Source organism: Rana temporaria, chromosome 1, assembly GCF_905171775.1.
Source record: "Rana temporaria chromosome 1, aRanTem1.1, whole genome shotgun sequence".
Classification (NCBI taxonomy): domain Eukaryota; kingdom Metazoa; phylum Chordata; class Amphibia; order Anura; family Ranidae; genus Rana; species Rana temporaria.
The window spans coordinates 477838952-477857965 of record NC_053489.1 but is presented as its reverse complement, the minus strand read 5'-3'; the positions used below and the strand labels follow the sequence as shown (position 1 = coordinate 477857965).

At 43.1% G+C, this 19014-nt stretch overlaps 1 protein-coding gene across 1 annotated transcript in view; it reads right to left on the bottom strand.

The window, feature by feature from the left end:
• TBCK (TBC1 domain containing kinase) overlaps window positions 1-18629 on the bottom strand; it is a 361383-nt gene extending 342754 nt beyond the window's left edge. Inside the window, exons 1-2 of the mRNA XM_040329676.1 lie at window positions 18494-18629; window positions 15327-15553 (exon numbers count right to left, since the gene is read on the bottom strand). Of these exons, the coding sequence (XP_040185610.1) occupies window positions 15327-15519 (193 nt within the window). The 5' untranslated portion in view covers window positions 15520-15553; window positions 18494-18629. The remainder of the gene's footprint in view (window positions 1-15326; window positions 15554-18493) is intronic.
• Between the last annotated feature and the right edge of the window lie 385 nt (window positions 18630-19014).

Sequence of the window (19014 nt, the reverse complement as noted above, 5' to 3'; positions counted from 1 at the left end):
AAGGAAAACCCTAATGGAACAGATATTTTACGTTTTGCACATTTTCTTTACTTAGCAGTGTTTGCACAATAGCACTTTAATTTGCACAGCACTGTGATATATATTTTATGTAATTTATTTACCGTATTTATCGGTGTATACCACAAAATCGTGGGTGCGCGATATACGCCGATCCCCGCGTTGTATCTGAGAGGTAAAAATTACTCATTGCTCAAAGAACCTCTAGCAACCTCTGGGAGGAACCCTAGGGTTCCATGGAATCCTAGTTGAGAAACCCCGATTTAAATGATGGAAATGTCAATTTTGTGTGTTATTCGTTTAAGTATTACACCTTTGTGTGAAGGCACTATTTAATTCAAGATCTAATGTTTGTCTATTCAAATATATCACATGACTGTAGAAGTGGTCATACTTTTTTTTCATCTTAGATCTATAGGCCAAATAACAAACAGCTTGTTGGTGATATACATATATTTCATGGTTCTATTATGTCATGTCCCAAATACTATAAGCACATAGTATCTTATACAGTAAAAAAAATCCAGTCTGCTCCTTCAGAAAAAAAAAAAAAAAAAAGTGTAGGCTAGTCATGTAGCGTTAGTTGGATTTGGAAAATATATGCTCCAATTAAACATTTTACTGGATGCATTCGGCCGGACTCGTCTCCCAGAGAGGAGGAATTCACATCAGCTTTGGCCAATGTGCTCTGTATACAGCCTGACACAGTAATGTTTAAAAGGTCCCTCTTGCCCTAGAAAACATTGAGAATTTCTCAGCACATAGTTTTACGAGCGTAAAGAAAAAGCAGTTTTTATAACGTGTACATATCCATGTGTTACTTCTGACCTGTTATGAGGTCTACAAGTGACATTGTCATGTCAAAGCTCATTTAAAAATAAATAAAAAAAAGAGCATAACTTTCTGTGGAAAGCGGACATTTATATTGGAACATTGCACACAGATTTCACAAGTGAAAGTGGCAAATTATATGCCAGGCCAGATTTTCATTTACTTGGTTCAGGTCCCTGGAGTAAACAGGAATAGGTAAGGCTGGTCATATTATTCCATCAAGAAAAAAAAAAAAAAAGCCTAACTGTTCCACTTCCCAATTCAGTTCACACCGAGCCAAGCCAAGCGAGGTTTTCACATGGTAATTGCTTCAAATGGTGCTTTATGCTGGCGACATATCACCCGAGACCTAACAGAGAAAGTGGCCACCTTTCTGCCTTGACAACATTAACAGACTGCAGAAGAAAATTAGAGACAAATGTATTTTTATTCAGCTCAGCCATACAAAATAATGCTCTGTGGTTTCCTGTAGGTCAAAGACTGATCTTATCCCTGCCAGCCAACATCCTGAAGGGAAAACTAAAACTAAAATTAGCACACCACTAGCATACCAGTGCAAAAATCATATATATATATCTATATATATATATATATCTATATATATCTATCTATCTATCTATCTATCTATCTATCTATCTATATATATATATATATATATATATATATATATATATATATATATGCGAGAGAGAGAGAGAGATATCTCTATAGATATATACCGTATTTATCGGCGTATGAAAATCAGGGCAAAATCGTGGGTGCGCGATATACGCCGATACCCGCGCCGAGTTTGAACCACTGCGCCGGCATATACCGAGCGTAGTACACTCGGGTAAAGTCGGGCAGGCTCGGCTCCTCTCGTGGTCACGTCATGGACGTACAGGACGTGACCGCGAGAGGAGCCGAGCCTGCCCGACTATACCAGAGTGTACTGCGCTCGGTATATGCCGGCGCAGTGGTTCAAACTCAGCGCGGGGATCGAGCGGGGAGGACACCGCAGAAGGACGCCGGACCCGACGAGGAGGACACCACCGAAGCCGCAGACGGACGCCGGACCCGACAAGGCCGCCGATGGACGCCGCGCAAGACACCAAAGCTGTAAGTACTAAAATGTTTTTTTTTACAGGAATGCGGGTCCACATTAGGGGTGCGCGCAATACCCCAATAAATACGGTAATATATTATAGATATCGATATCAATATATATAGATATATATCTATATATATTTTAGCATTGCTGATAAGAAATGTTTTCTTCATTAAACAAAGCTGCCATTCTGATATAGTTACAGTGGGGATCGAAAGTTTGGGCACCCCAGGTAAAAATTTGTATTTGTGTGCATAACGAAGCCAAGGAAAGATGGAAAATCTCCAAAAGGCATCAAATTACAGATGAGACATTCTAATAATATGTCAAAAAAAGTTAGATTTTATTTCCATCATTTACACTTTCAAAATTACAGAAAACAAAAAAATGGCGTCTGCAAAAGTGTGGGCACCCTGCAGAATTTATAGCATGCACTGCCCCCTTTGCAAAGCTGAGAACTGCCAGTGTCATGGATTGTGAAAATGACAATGGTCCAAAAAATGTGTCAAAATTGTCCGATGTGTCCGCCATAATGTCGCAGTCACGAAAAAAAAAAAAACGCTGATCGCTACCATTAGTAGTAAAAAAACAAAAAAAAAAAAATTAATAAAAGTGCCATAAAACTACCCCCTATTTTGTAAACGCTATAAATTTTGCGCAAACCAATCGTTTAAAAACGCTTATTGCAATTTTTTTTACCAAAAATATGTAGAAGAATACGTATCGGCCTAAACTTTTTATATCTTTTTTTGGGGGTTTTTATTATAGAAAAAAGTAAAAAATAGATTTTTTTTCAAAATTGTCGCTCTATTTTTGTTTATAGCGCAAAAAATAAAAACCGCAGAGGTGATCAAATACCAAATACAAGCTCTATTTGTGGAAAAAAAAAGGACGCCAATTTTGTTTGGGAGCCACGTCGCACGACCGCGCAATTGTCAGTAAAATCGACGCAGTGCCGAATCGCAAAAACTGGCCAGGTTCCTTTACCTGCATAATGGTCCGGGTCTTAAAGCGGGGGTTCACCCTATGAACGGAAATTTTTTTTTTTTTTTTTCTACTACCATAAAATCAGGCATTGTAGCGCGAGCTACAGTATGCCTGTCCCGATTTTTTTACCCCCGTACTTACCTTGTAATCGTTCATCGAAGATACCGGGGAATGGGCGTGCCTATGGAGACGGAGGATGATTGACGGCCGGCTCTGGCGCGTCACGCTTCTCCGGAAATAGCCGAAATAGGCTTGGCTCTTCACGGCGCCTGCGCATAGCCTGTGCGCAGGCGCCGTGAAGAGCCGAGACCTACTCCGGCTGTCTTCGGGGAGAGTGACGTGCCAGGGCCGGCCGTCAATCATCTTCCCTCTCCATAGGCACGCCCATTCCCGCGGGAGCCGAAATCTACGATGTCCGATTACAAGGTGAGTCCGGGGTTAAAAAAATCGGGACAGGCATACTGTAGCTCGCGCTACAATGCCTGTCTCGATGGTAAAATCATGTGGGTGAGGGTGAACTACCGCTTTAAGTGGTTAAAATAATTCAGCTGTCGCTATACACTATAAACATTATTCACACACAAGTGTTACTAGAAAGAACTTGAAACTCTATTAGCAGTGCTCCGTCAGTGAACAGGCGTTGCGCATGCATGCACACAATTCTCGATGGTGTTTTGTATTTACATAAAGTCCACCAAAACATGAGTGAAATCCCTCGTATGGTACGCAGATGTTCCGTGAAACCAATCACAGACACCACACTGTGTGAGTCCAACGCCCTTTAGACCCAACACTCACTAGAAGGCAGTAAACACAAACATTTGTTTGCAAGTGCTGCTCTAAAGCCTTGTACACACGATCAGATTATCCGATGGGAATTGTGCGATGACAGCCTGTTGTCGGAAAATCTGACCGTTTGTATGCTCCAACGGACAATTGTTGTCGGATTTTCAACCAAAAAATATGGGATAGCATGCTTTAAAATTGGCTGCCAACAATTGTGTGTTGTCGGATTTTCTGATCGTGTGTACACAAGTATGTCAGAGAAAACTCCAAAGTACAAACACGCATGCTTGTACTAGGCATCTCACCACACGTTGCTCCTCACTACGTGGCATTTCATGGAACATCGAAGTAATATCCCACGGATATCACTCATTTAGAGACTGTTTCCCACTTATGTTTTGGTGGACTTTATATAAATTGTGAGTTGGAGTTGTGTGCATGCATGCGCAACGCCTATTCACTGATGGAGCGCTGTTAATAGAGTTTCAAGTCGTTTCTCGTAACACTTGTGTGTGATTATTATTAGAATATAGTAACTGTTCATTGTTTTAGCCATGCTGACCAGATCAAAGAATTAATGTAGTGTTAAATATTAAAACCATCTATAGACCAGCAAAGTCTAAATTAGGAAGTGTAAAGAAGTCAAAAGAATTACCGTATTTATCGGGGTATTGCGCGCTCCGGCGTATAGCGCGCACCCCTAATGTGGACCCGCAATTCCTGTAAAAAAAAAACATTTTAGTACTTACAGTTTTGGTGTCTTGCGCGGCGTCCATCAGCGGCCTCGTCGGGTCCGGCGTCCGTCTGCGGCTTCGGTGGTGTCCTCCCGGCTTCTCCTGCGCTGTCTCCCCCGTCAAATCGATGCTCCCCGTGCTCAGTTTGAATGCCTGCGCCGACGTATACCGAGTGCAGTACACTCGTCTACATTCGGCCAGGCTCAGCAAAGCCGAGCCTGGCCGAATGTAGACGAGTGTACTGCACTCGGTATATGTCGGCGCAGGCATTCAAACTGAGTGCGGGAAGCAGGTATTGGCATATATCGCGCACCCACGATTTTCCCCTTATTTTAAGGGGAAAAAAGTGCGCGGTATACGCCGATAAATACGGTACTATGAAGCAAAAACTCTAAACTTCACGAAAGCAACTTCAGTTAAACTTTTGCAATTTTTGGTGTACAAGTCTGCCTTCCATAATTATATAACAACAAAATCCTACAATACCATATTGCACGCCTAAATTCTGCTTGTCTGAAATTCCACTAAACGCTCTCTAATATCACAATAATATCTAAAAGCCATGTTCAGCCTGAACAACGTGCGACAGACATGATTTCACATATTAATAATCTAGTTGCTATGTTACATATGTTACGCTCTCTTTTGGCTCCTCTAGCTAGCATGTCAGAAGGTAAGATTTAAATCAGAGCAAGGCAATTGTTGAGACCTGAAAACATTGTACATCTGTACTAAATAGTATTTATGACTGGGATAAAGGAGCAATCCGCTGTCCCTATTATTATCTTTAAACAGTTCATAACTTTAAGCTCTTGAAAGGCAGGAACACAGCACAAGCACTAAGAGTGCAAAGGCTGAATGCTGGAGACTGTGATCACATTGGAGAGTAGGTGACATAATGGTAGGCTGGAAACAATGATTGCAGAAAATGAAAATATTTTATTCACAGAAGTGCCAAAAACACCATCCATTCTCAACCAGGGCTCTGTGGAAGCACAGGGTTCCTCCAGAGGTTGCTAAGAGTTTCTTGAGCTTTGGGAGATGGTGCCTTAATATTTCTGGGTCCAATGCCACCGGGCCAAAGCCAGCAGCATGACATTGATGATCTTTATAGCAGTCTGTAAGGGTGGCATCAATGACTACAAAAACACAATATAGTAGGGCATATAAAGGCATTTTTCAGAGGGTTATGTAAACCTCAGAGGCTAGATAGCCAATAAGCTTTGGAAAAAAATTAGTTTTTATTTTAAGGAGGTACGTCCTTGGGGGCAACCTATAGGATTTCAGAATTGCAGAGACAACACCAAATTGCTAGAAAAACCCATATTTAAAGTGGAGGTTCACCCGGAAATGTTAATTTTTAAAATTAGATTGATGCTCATTTTGTCTAGGGGAATCGGGTAGTTTTTTTAAAAACGAAGCAGTACTTACCGTTTTAGAGAGCGATCTTCTCCGCCGCTTCCGGGTATGGGCTGCGGGACTGGGCGTTCCTATTTGATTGACAGTCTTCCGACAGGCTTCCGACGGTCGCATACATCGCGTCACGATTTTCCAAAACCGACGTTCGGCTTCTTTCGTCTACTCGTGACGCGATGTATGCGACCGTCGGAAGCCTGACGGAAGACTGTTAATCAAATAGGAACGCCCAGTCCCGAATACCATACCCGGAAGCGGCGGAGAAGATCTATCTCTAAAACGGTAAGTACTGCTTCGTTTTTAAAAAAACTACCCGATTCCCCTTCACAAAATGAGCATCAATCTAATGTTAAAACTTTTTTTTCAGGTGAACTCCCGCTTTAAAGCAGAGCTTCACCCAAAAGCGAAATTCCACTTTAAACATTCCTTCCCCCATCCTATGTCACATGTATTTATTATTTTTTATAGTTTTGACAGGTACCCGCTCCTACCTCTGGCCAGAAAACCTAGGCAACCCAACTAGAAGTTTTCCTTTCCCCTCTCTCCCTGCAATTTTCTGGGACACGTCACAGGTCCCAGAGAATTGCGCCTAAGGAGGCACAGCACGGCTCGCACGTTTGCAGTGCGCACCCGGCTGTGAAGCCACAAGCTGTCACTGCTGGGTGCCCATAGTTGTAATGCCAGTGTGTTGTCACATTCTGCTCCCCATCACAGAATGCTACGGAAGTGACGTTCCGTCGCCGCCATCTTGCTACACCCCACACCATTGCACAGTAATGATAGAGTGTAAAGGGGGCAGGCGGACATCTTGTTACACCTATCGGAGTTTTAGATTTTACAGTTATTTTCAACCCAAAACGGAGATTATGTGCTTAAATACAGTGTTTTTAAATCCGGACTGTTTACATGTTAAATGTGAAAATCAGAGGTGTTCTGACACATTAGCAACCATGTAAGGTCAGCAGGTTTGCTGCTGCTTTTAAAATTTAACATTTAAACAGTCCGTCGGACTTCCAAATACTGTATTTAAGCATATACTGTAAACTCAGTTTTGTGTTGAAAATAACTGTGAAATCTAAAACTCCGGTGGGTGTACCAAGATGTCCGCTTGCCCCTTCACACTCTATCACTACTGTGCAGGAGTGTGGGGTGTAGCAAGATAGCGGCGACAAAACGTCACTTCCGCAGCATTCTGTGATAGGGAGCGGAATGTGACACTACACCGGCGCCAGGGAGAGGGAAGGGGAAAGAACTGAGGGTTTGGGCGGCCACATCGCTGGATGGTGGGACAGGTGAGTGTGTGTTTAAAAAAAGTCAGCAGCTACACTTTTTGTACCTGCTGACTTTTTAATGAACACAAAAAAGATGGGAACCCTGCTTTGAAGTACACCTGTCACAACCCTACTATACCCAGTTTAGTGACTACCCTTGGGCGATACACAGAGATTAAACAAATCCTCCTACTTAGGCTGTACCAATTTATCTAAAGTCTTCTCTGAGCTACATATGTTCAAAGTGCAGAATTTAAATAGCTTGATTAACCACTTTAATACCAGGCCCCCCCCCCCCCCTTCCTGCCCAAGCCAATTTTCAGCGCTGCCGCTTTTTAATGACAATTAAATGACAATTGCGCGGTCAAGCTACACTGTACCCAAATAAACAAACAAAATTTTTATCATTTTGTTCCCACAAATAGAGCTTTTTTCTTCTGTCTGCGGATCGGATCGGATGAACACGGACACACGGTCCGTGTTCATCCGATCCCCCATAGGGGAGAGCGGAGAAAAGACAGGGCGGTCCCTGCACAGTGTGCGGGGACCGCCCTGTCAGCCGCCGGCTCAGCGGGGATATACGGAGCAATCCCCGCTGAGCTTACGGACACACGGAGGTGGATCATTACTGAAAAAGCGCCCGCTTGTGGCCGAATAGCGCAGCTAAAACGATGGGAAAGCACCTCTTTTTACCGATAACGCGGCCAGCTGGCAGTGTGAAATAGCTCTTGAGATAATTCAGCTTCACTCCATGCCCATATAAATATAGCCTAGAGAATGTACAGACCCCCCTTCAGCACAGATGGACCCCCCTTCAGCACAAACCCCCCTATTCTGCACAGACCCTTCTATTCCGCACAGATGGACCCCCCTTCAGCACAGACCCCTCCATTCAGCACAGACCCCTCCATTCAGCACAGATGGACCCCCTTCAGCACAGATGGACCCCCTTTAAGCCCAGACCCCCCTTTTAGCACAGATGGACCCCCCTTCAGCACATACACCCCATTCAGTACAGACCCCCCATTCAGCACAGATGGACCCCCCCATTCAGCACAAACCCCCCCTTCAGCACATACGGACCCCCATTCCATTCAGTACCCCAGATCAGCCATCAGTGCGGCACAGGTAGCAGGTTCCCTCCCCCTGTGTACACATAAACACTGGAGAGGGAGGCGGCTTCACTCTGCTCACTGTGCCTGTGTGATATCCGGCCCGGGACTGCTCAGACAGCCTGCGACCACAAGACTTTTCAACACCTTCTCAATTTTCCAGGGGGGATCAATTGCCCCCCCTTGCCCTATGGAGCAGACGCCCATGCTTAGTACCCTGGACTGAGACAAGTACACACTATAGAGAGATATGCTTTGTTCATATATAACGTCTGAGGTTTACAGCCACTTTAATATTTGTTTAGAAAATACAGAGGCAGAGGTTGCTTCTAGTGAAAAACAAATGTCAAAATAATCAGTTAATCCAGGAAGTTAAAATGAAATGCGAATCTTGACTCTTCAAGAAAAACTCAAGTTTGTCCCATCCACCCCAACTCCCTGGAATACCTCAATAGTTCCTTATGGCGATGGAGATCATCTACGGTGACGGACAGTTCACTAAAGTTGCCAATAAAAGCATTGATGTGAGTGACAAGCCATTCTCAGGTACAATTACAAATAGGCCTAAAAGTGGTGCTTTAGTTGGAGTGTCGCTGAATTATAATATTTAGTGTTGCTTCACTTTTGGTTAAATTCACTTTTCAGGAAAGGTAAAAGTACCCCAAATGTCCTGGCCAGCCATCTGGACTTCTTTCACATAAGAGACGTGATGATCTGTGCTGCCTGTGTAGCAGTCCGGACACCATACACAGCCTCAAAATGAGTAAGCATAATAATGCTCGCAACGGCAAGCCACTTAATGGTCAGCGGAGGCACATTACTGTGCTGACAAATGAGAAGCACATACGAGGTCTCTTTTTTTGTTAAGGCATCCCAGAAGAAAGAAGCACTCATTGGTCAGCAGGGTTGTTGGCTTTTTTTGTTGGTTCATTGTTCAATAAAGCCAACCATCATATTGACAAATCAATAGATATAGAGGGCAGACCAAAGTGTCAACTGAAGGGTCTCCACGCCCTAAATAATCACAGGCTTCTCAAGAAGAAGCAAGGTTGCTTTGAAACGCGTTCCTGTTCCAGCTCCAGCATTCTCCAGCAACATAGGGTGGCACACCTGGGCTCTGATTTCCACCATCTGTTTCGGCACCTCAGTGACAGAAGTTCCTAGTCTACTTCCCTCCCTGCTCCCTTTCCGGTGGCCAAGGCAAGGCTTCCTGGCTGCCATTTCATCAATTCTGGCCCCAGAGGCGTCCAGATTGTCAAGCTGGGCTCTATTTTTATTCTTGTGAGTGCACTTTATATTTTCTGTTAAAATTGTTTTTAACATGCTACACCATAGTTGCTCTTCTACTCGCCCACTTTTCAAAAGTGTCAACTGAGTTAAAGCAGATATTGGATTACCAGAGCACCCTGGGATATGACTCTGCCAAGGCATACTAGATGATGACTGATGATATAGCCAAGCAGTTTAATTCTTAAAGTTCAGTTCAGGTACTCATCGATTTAGATATTTGTTCTATTACTAAAAATGTGACAACACTAAACCTGACCAGACAGAAGAAATTACCAAATTTTACCTTAGGTAGAATACAGGGGCTCTCAAGTTTTCTGATAATCAAAAGTGTTTCTATTGAGTAAATATTTTTTATTGGTTTAGCTACACAAGTTCCATTACTTTTACACTACTCTTTTCAAATGTACAGTAAAACCTTGGTTTGAAAGTAACTTGATTTGAGAGCGTTTTGCAAGACAAGCAAAATGTTTTTTATAAATTTTTTATAAATTCTGCGGCTCCAGCCAATCACAGCGCCGGAGTCGTGATACCTGGAAGTAACTCCGGGGTGACATGTCGGTGGCCGGAGGGGGAGACGAGGACTGCTGCGGGGGATTCGATCAGAGGTAAGTACTACATAATGAGCTAGTATGCTATGCATACTGGCGCATAATGCCTTTGTTTTGCAGGGTGTGTGTTTTTTTTTTTTTAGGAAGATTTAACTTTCTCTTTAAAGTGTTACTAAACCCACAACAGTAAAATCAGTCTGTATATGCAGTAAAGCAGTCTTGTTGTACTCACTGTGGAACCTAAGGTGTTAATCTTCTGCATTGTGTAAAAAGGCTGCTTGATCTTGTATGCATAGATCCTCCCCTCCCTGCACCATCCCTCTGGACAAGTCCGGATAAGACAGAGCCTTTTGGAGTCAGGCTGCACGTGCTCAGTTTGGTATGTATTGCTAGAGAGTTTTTTTTGTGTGCCTGTGATCAGCACAGGGCCAATCAGCACAGTCCAGACAGAGGTTCAGGAGCCCTGCATCCTGATAGGACAGTTCAGTGTAGTATGAAAACTCCACCTACAAGCTTCACCAGAAACTGATAGAAATCACAAGACTGCTATATATACTGCTGATGAGAAAACGTATTTAGCAGTTTATATTTAAATAAAATAATTGCATTTCCATGTTCTGTGTACTGTGGGAGACCAGACATAGTAAATGCAGGGTCCTGGGTTTAGGAACACTTTCAGTTATTACTTATCAACTAAAATGTAGTTATTTTTTCCATTAGTTATTGTAGTTAAATTTAGTGGTACTGCTATTAGAAAAAAGCCATTTAACTAAAATAAAAAAAAAATGCCTTTTTATGTAGACAATATATCTACATCAGAGTGAAAGGCAGAACGGGGAGCCAGAGCAAAAAGAAAATCCATGTTGTTCCTTTTCCTCAGCTAAACTAATCCATGGTGAGTTTCCGATTCATGAAGAGTATGGAAATGAACATAAAATAAAGCGGAACAATGGATGACTGAGCCTGTAATAAAGACAATTGTCAGTGAACATAACATGTTCTCAGCATTGTAGAGGTGATGAAAGTCTGTGGATCTGGAAAAGCAATTAGAAAGTTTTTGTCTGCTATAACAGATTCCCTTTCCTTGGTTACAAGCATACATTACTCTCCAAGGTAATGAAGTGGAAACGTTTGGTTTATGTGGCTTTAAAATATCCCTCACTACTACAAAAAACAAAAAGACAACAAACGTCTACCTATACCAGACCAGCGGCACTATGAGAATGACAATTCTAAATGACGCTTTCAGACGTCCACCTATTTACTAATAAATCTATGACTAATTCTTGATGCTACCCCGGACATGCCACGGTCATAGATTTATTCCCATAGTCTGGTCTGCATACTATGCACATTTTATAGGCAAATTCTGGCTTAGATCTTCTAAGCTTTTGATGCACATTAATCAAACATAAAAAGAGACAAACACATAAAGCTTACAATTATAGAGGTTGACATATCTGCCCCCCCCCCCCCCCCCCCAAGTATATTGGAAACGCCTGTAAGTACGTAGCTGCTGGATTACTCTGCTGACTGCCTTTGCAAAAGACAAGCAGCACTGAGAAAGAAAAACATTTTTTGGTAAAAAAATAAATAAAAATTGGCACCTTCTAGCAATTAAATGCATTGTATAGCTCTTCAAAGACTTTGGAAAATTCTTCACATAATAACATAACATTAATTTGAAAATAAAATTTTCTCTCGATAGCTCTACTTTTGTCTTTGATTTAAAGAGTAACTCCACTTTGTTTGAGGGAAAAAAAAAAACAAACATTTCCCTCTGTGTGATCTTTGTACATTGCAGAGATTTTAACAAACATTGTTGCAGATTCCTACCTTTTGTTATTCTGAAGAAACAGCTGTTTGTCTGTGTCCATGTGCACAGTAAATCTGTATGGGAGTGATTTTATAATTATCAATTCGCTGTTGCACCTGCAGGGCTCTAATGAGGAAAGCAGTGGGGTCTGCATCCCTTTAGATGTTATGTCCCTTCAGGAATATCTTACCAAAAATCTAATTTGTGTTGCAGGGGATGCCAAAAATCGGACTTGTATCTTAGTGCAGACTTCTGGGAAAATCAGTAAGCTAATTACACAAGCAGGAAATATATTTATGGGGGCCATACTCAGGATATTCATATCTGGACTTGTATACAGAAAATGACAGAGCTACATATAGGAAAGGTGATTTTTAATAAAATTCAATTACTGTTTTTTCTACAAAAGCGGAGTTCCTCTTTAATTATCTGTCCAAGTGACTGTAAAATGTAGAATGTTTTTTATCTTAATAAATTATGTGCATTAAAGCGCAGTGCCACCCAAAAGTGGAAGCTCTGCTTATCTGTCTCCTCTCCTCCTCCGGTGCCATGTTTTTGACAGGTACCCGTCCCCACTTCCATCGGACCTCGCCACAGTGAGTTCAGCCCCCAACTCCTTCCCCAGTGTGGGGCTATGCAAACAAAAGCACAGCGCGCTTCACACATGTGCAGTGGGTAATCTCTTACAGGCTATGGCAGCAGCGGCAGCACTTGAGAACAGAAGGAAACATTGGCTAGGGTGTCGACATCACTGGATTCTAGGACAGGTAAGTATCCTAATATTGAAAGTCAGTAGCTACAGTATGTGTAGCTGTTGAATTTTTCTTTTTCCGTGGGAGGGCTGGAGTACAACTTTAAGATAAAAAGCCTTCTGTGTGCAGCAGCCCCCCTCAGCCCCATCCCCATCCCCATCCAGCAATGTTACAGGAGTGTCTCGTCTGCCCGGGACTCCCTTCCCTCCTCATTGGCTGAGACAGCAGTGCGGAACCATGTGGCTCACACTGTTGTCAAAGTTAGTCAGCCAATGGGGAGAGAAAAGGGGCGTGACTAGGCCACGGCTCCGTGTCTGAATAGACACAAAGAGCTGTGATGTGGCGTGGCCTGGCTCAGGTGCACTCAACACGAGACAGTGGCCAGGAGCACTGAAGAGGGACCCAAGATGAGGAGGAACTGGACTGCTCTGTGCAAAACCACTTCACAGAGCAGATAAGTATAACATGTTTGTTATTTTTAACTAAAATAAAAATTTGATTTGATTTTACAATCACATTAAAACAGCATAAACCTTTTTTTGCTTATACAGTTGCTATATTGTTGTTATTATTTGTTATACATTGAAATTAAATCCTTGAGTGCCTAGTCATTCCTATAGAGAGGCTGTCTATACATAAACTTTACACCCATGAATCTTCATTCATTCCAATGGAGAGGCTATCTATTATGCTTTCCAACAGTGGACAAGCTCTCTATAGAAATGAATAAAAATGGCGCAGTGATATCATCCACCCGGGTAAGCTCCACAGCTGTGAGGGAGCGTGGATCTATGGTATACCTTGTGGGTGAGTATAGAGCAATCAGGAAAGATGATTGCTCTGCCATAAATAAGCAGGTGGTTGTGTCTCTTTAAAGCTGGACTTCAGGAAAATATATTCATAAGACATTTAATTCAATAAATAGATGGATTAAAAAAAAAAAAAAAAACAACAACTGTGAAAATATTTTATATACCACCAACATTTTAACCTGTATCTTGTATTAACCTCCTGTAATCTTCTGCACAGAAATGCTTAGATTTAGAGAGGGAGGGCAGCACACTCAGCCAGTTACAGGTCTACCGTTCTGCACAGGGCTCATTAGTCTAACACTAAATGTGCTGACAGGAAAAAAAAACAAGCCATTCAATCTTCATTGCCCCAGTTCAGTGGGGGAGATTAGGTGACTAAACTGGCCATATACAGAGTGAATTTGGTTTTCTTACTCATCAACTGGCTAAGATTCACTTTGTGGGTGGCCCTCCCACCAGACATTCTTTGATTGAAAAATCAAGAGTGCCATGTTAAAAATTGTTAGCTGAACAGCGTCTGTATACAGACAGATGCAGGTCAACTTTTGAAGCATTTTGACAGCCAGCAGTGACAGCTGTCCGAATGTAAACAGCCAAAGTGGGGGATTGGTCCACCTGCATGTTTAGCATTGAATGAGAAATCTGTTAGAGAACAATGTGGAGGTTAGGATAGCAGGCAGTATGCACATGAGAAAAATACAATAGGGTATGACAGTGGGGAGTACATAAAAGAAGTATAGAGGGTATGACAGCAGGCAGTATATGCATGAAAGAAGCACAGAGGGTAAGACAGCAGGCAGTGTATACATGAGAGAAGCACAGAGGGTATGACAGCGGGCAGTATGTAAATGAGAGAAGCACAGAGGGTATGACAGCGGGAAGTATGTAAGAGAGAAGCACAGAGTATGACAGAAGGCAGTATGTACATGAGGAAGGTACAGAGGGTATGACAGCAGGCAGTATGTACATGAGAGCAGTACAGAGGGTAAGACAGCAGGCAGTATGTACATGAGAGAAGTACAGGGGGTATGACAGCGGGCAGTATGTACATGAGAGCAGTACAGAGGATATGACAGAAGGCAGTATGAACATGAGAGCAGTACAGAGGGTAAGACAGCAGGCAGTATGTACATGAGAGAAGTACAGGGGGTATGACAGCGGGCAGTATGTACATGAGAGCAGTACAGAGGATATGACAGAAGGCAGTATGAACATGAGAGAAGTACAGGGGGTATGACAGCGGGCAGTATGTACATGAGAGCAGTACAGAGGATATGACAGAATGCAGTATGAACATGAGAGCAGTACAGAGGGTAAGACAGCAGGCAGTATGTACATGAGAGAAGTACAGGGGGTATGACAGCGGGCAGTATATGCATGAGAAAAATAAAGAGGGCATGACAGCAGACACTACTATATGCACATGAGAGAAGCACAGAGGGTATGACAGCGGGCAGTATGTGCACGAGAGAAGCACAGAGGGTATGACAGCAGGCAGTATGTACATGAGAGAAGTACAGGGGGTATGACAGCGGGCAGTATATGCATGAGAAAAATAAAGAGGCTATGACAGCAGACACTACTATATGCACATGAGAGAAGCACAAAGGGTATGACAGCAGGCAGTATGTACATGAGAGAAGTACAGAGGCTATGACAGCAGACACTACTATATGCACATGAGAGAAGCACAGAGGGTATGACAGCAGGCAGTATGTACATGACAGCAGTACAGGGGGTATGACAGCATGTAGTATGTACATGACAGAAGTACAGAGGGTATGACAGCGGGCAGTATGTACATGAGAGAAGTACGGTATAATAATAGTAGGCTGTATTACAGATGAGGAAATGTCTGCATCTTACCATGTTTACCACGGGAAATGTCCACATACTGGCAGAGCCTAGGATGAACAATGGTCTTGAGGATCTGAAAGCGCCCAAGGATTTTGATGGAATTTGGAGTGAGTGGCAGGCCATTGCTCCCACAAACATCATGAGGCAGCGCGGAAGCAAAAAAGGTGAAGGCTCCTAATTTGGCATCTTTCAGTGGAGGCATTGTGGAAAGTCAATAAGGATGTAAAAAAAAAAAGCTACAAATAAAAACAGCACGTATTAGTATTAATATGGAACAAAACAAGCATTGGTAACATGTACAGTTTTCAGAGGATTATTCCACCCCAAAACAATATTTCATTTGTGGATTGTTGCTGGCACTTAAGTTCTCCAATTGTTACAGCCTCACTCGTTGTTGTATTTTTCACTTATTTTACATTTGGAAGAAAGCAGCACCAGTGACACTCAATGGCAGAGTAAAGCAGATCTGGAAATTCCAGTAATATATCTACATATGATATAAGATATCATTGGATGATTCAGCTATCATCCACTTATCTATCCATTTTAAATAGAGATCTTAAGACATTTTCTTAGGCTTTTTTCACCTGGTGATCTGGCCAGTAACCCAACTCCTGTATTAAAGTGTCCCCACTCTGGATGAAGGAGAACAGGGGGCACCTTTGATGGCAGCATTGTCAGTCTGAGGGAGGGGAGTGTTAGGTAGACTGGCATATTTAAATACACTAACAAATTGAAGCCAAACTCCAGCTAATACTTTATAATCTGTTACATCAAACTTTTTTTTTTCTTCCTTTGGAATAAAGGTTTTACATAAACAAGTTCATCATTTTAAAGGTACAATTTTTTTCCCCTAAATAGCTTCCTTTACCTTAGTGCAGTCCTCCTTCACTTACCTCATTCTTCCATTTTGCTTTTAAATGTCCTTATTTCTTCTGAGAAATCCTCACTTCCTGTTCTTCTGTCTAACTCCACACAGTAGTGCAAGGCTTTCTCCCTGGTGTGGAGTGTTGTGCTCGCCCCCTCCCTTGGACTACAGGAGAGTCAGGACGCCCACTAACACACAGCTCCTTTCTCTACCTGCAACGTAGAGAGCGTCCTGACTCTCCTGTAGTCCAAGGAAGGGGGCTTCGCAAAGCTCAGGTAGAAGGGAAGGAACACACCTCTCTTCCCACAGCCCACAGGAACAGGGCAAAGGCTGTCAATCACAGGCTGTGTGCTGCAGCTCCCTTACCTGTCACTTTTTTTTCTCTTGGTGTCAGAAAAACTAGTCAGAGGTGATCTATGCTGATATCTGAGGAATGAGGCAGAAATGACTCAGTGTCCTGGTTTGAGGCAAGTACGTACTGGAGAGATATGCTTTGTTGATATCTAACATCTTTTTCAACCACTTTAAAAACAAAGTTGGTTTGTACAAAGATTGTGTGCTCAGACTGTAACATGGCCCATACACACGATTCAAAAATTGTACAAACAATACCGCTTTCGAATTGATCGTACGATAATCAGACCGTTAGTACAGAGCTTTTGAGAGTCAATCACGACAGTTCATCCGATATTATCCAATCGAACAAACACGAAAATTATTCTCGTATGATACCAGATGGTACGATTTTCGTTTAATCAGTACAGTTGTCTAAAAATACAATACAAATACACTACAACATGTGACATCACTTCCGATTTTATATTCTGTCATACGAGAATTTTCATAACTTTAGTAAGCACTTCATGTTCAATATACGACTAGCGTGCAAAAAAATTAAACCGGATGATCCGTCGTCCAATTTTCAGATAGTGTTTATGCAGACATCTCAAGTCTCCCGCGAGCCATGGGCTCCCGGACACCCAAAAGTGCAGGGCGATCTCCTGGCTGAGCTTGTCACTCAGCCACAGACAGACAGAGCAGCCCAAGCAGCCGAATAGAGTAAAAGGGGGATATAGGCTGCCAGCTGAGGTTGAGGGGCGACAGCCCAAATTGCTGTCCCCAGGCTTTGGCTGCTGTATAGGTACTTTTGTTTTGGTGTTGGTCCAGCCGTTTCAGCAGGGAAAGAAGGGGGTGGGCGGAGGCAGAGAGAAGACTGCGATCTGCAGGAAATTAAAAGAAAAAAAAGACATTCCCCTGTCAAGCACACTCTTTTTCAACTTCCGGGTGCCGCTGCGCATTGATCTATTGTGCAACTAGTACATGGAGAAAGAGTCTGCTTGACAGGGGAGCATTTTTTTCTTTTAATCCCCCTTCCTTCTGGGGAATTTTCTGACTGGGATGGCCCTAGAAGCTGGACCCCTGGCCCCAGCAGCCAGACTCCAGGACCAGCAGCCGTGTGATCAGGCTGCAATTCATTGGGCACTAATATAGTTGCATTTCATTGGCACTGATCAGGCTGAATTTTATTGGGGGGGGGGGGGGGGGGGAAACTTCACCTCCCTGAAATGAGTTTTTGCAGGTTGGGATGTCTGTGTATGGGGCATACGGGGCATGTGTATGGGGCATGATCTCCTTTCGCACTGCAGTTTACATGTGCTGCGATTCCCTTCAGCAAGGATCATTGTGCGGACCTCGGTGGCTGGGAATTACATATGTATGCACTGTTGCCAAGCCCATATAATGCAGTGATAGGTTTTCAGAAGTTCTATTCCTGACTTGATTTGTGCGTTGATCATGGCCTGGAAGCAAAGTAGGCGTGTCCACCCACGATCACCATAAATAATCATTTGTTATGTAAACAGTCACAATAGCTGCAATCAAAGCCACGATCACCAGTCATGAATAGGTCTTCCTGTTATTGCAGTGTACGGACTAGCTGTACTTAGCCGTCAATGCCAGTTGCAGGAAACTCTTGCATGTGGGATTCGCAGCATGTGTGAACTGAGTGTAATGCGTCTCTCTAATGAATCACCCCTGCACAATGCTCATAGACTAAAAAGATCCTTGGGGATTGTCAGTCAGATGCTACCATTCATTGCCTTTTACAAACTACAAAAAAAGCCTCCCCCTAGTAATAGTATCTTCTTTATTACTGCACTGAAAATGAATTCTTATCTAACCGATGAACAGTGCTGTGTAGTAGGGTCCTGGCTTCTGTACATGCATAGCTCCATGTCTGTATACAAACACTTCCTTTCCCTCTATGACTAAACCCTGGAATACAATGTACAGCAGCTGCAGCCCTGACCTGTACACCCTGCATGCAGCTTCCTCCTGGTCTCTTCTCACAGGCTCGCCATCAAACCCTGGACCATACACACTTCTCCATTGACAGGGCTGTCACATGACTGTGACATCACTGCCCGGCGACAGCCCGGAAGTGAGCCCAGGAACACATGGGAGTGGGTTGATGATGTGTGTGCGCGTGCGTCCCCGTCGCTGACCTATAATACTAGCCATGTGCAGTGTTCTCTTCCTGAGCGATTCTCTCAGTAAGGTGTAGGTCAGCTGACCTGTCAGCCTCAGCCAATCCTGAGAGAGATAACGGTGCTGCTCTTGTTGACATCCTGAGCCATAGACTCTGACTGAGCAACATTAGGAGGAAGAAGGTGATCTGTACATTTCATGCTCGCTAATCACTGAATGTCCTGAAGCTGACAAGCCAGGCAACTAACATTGTAGCTTCAGTAGTTCTCTCGTGACAGCTCTATTTTTTTTTCTTCTATTATTACTATACAGAATTTATACAGCGCTTTACAAAATGAAGGC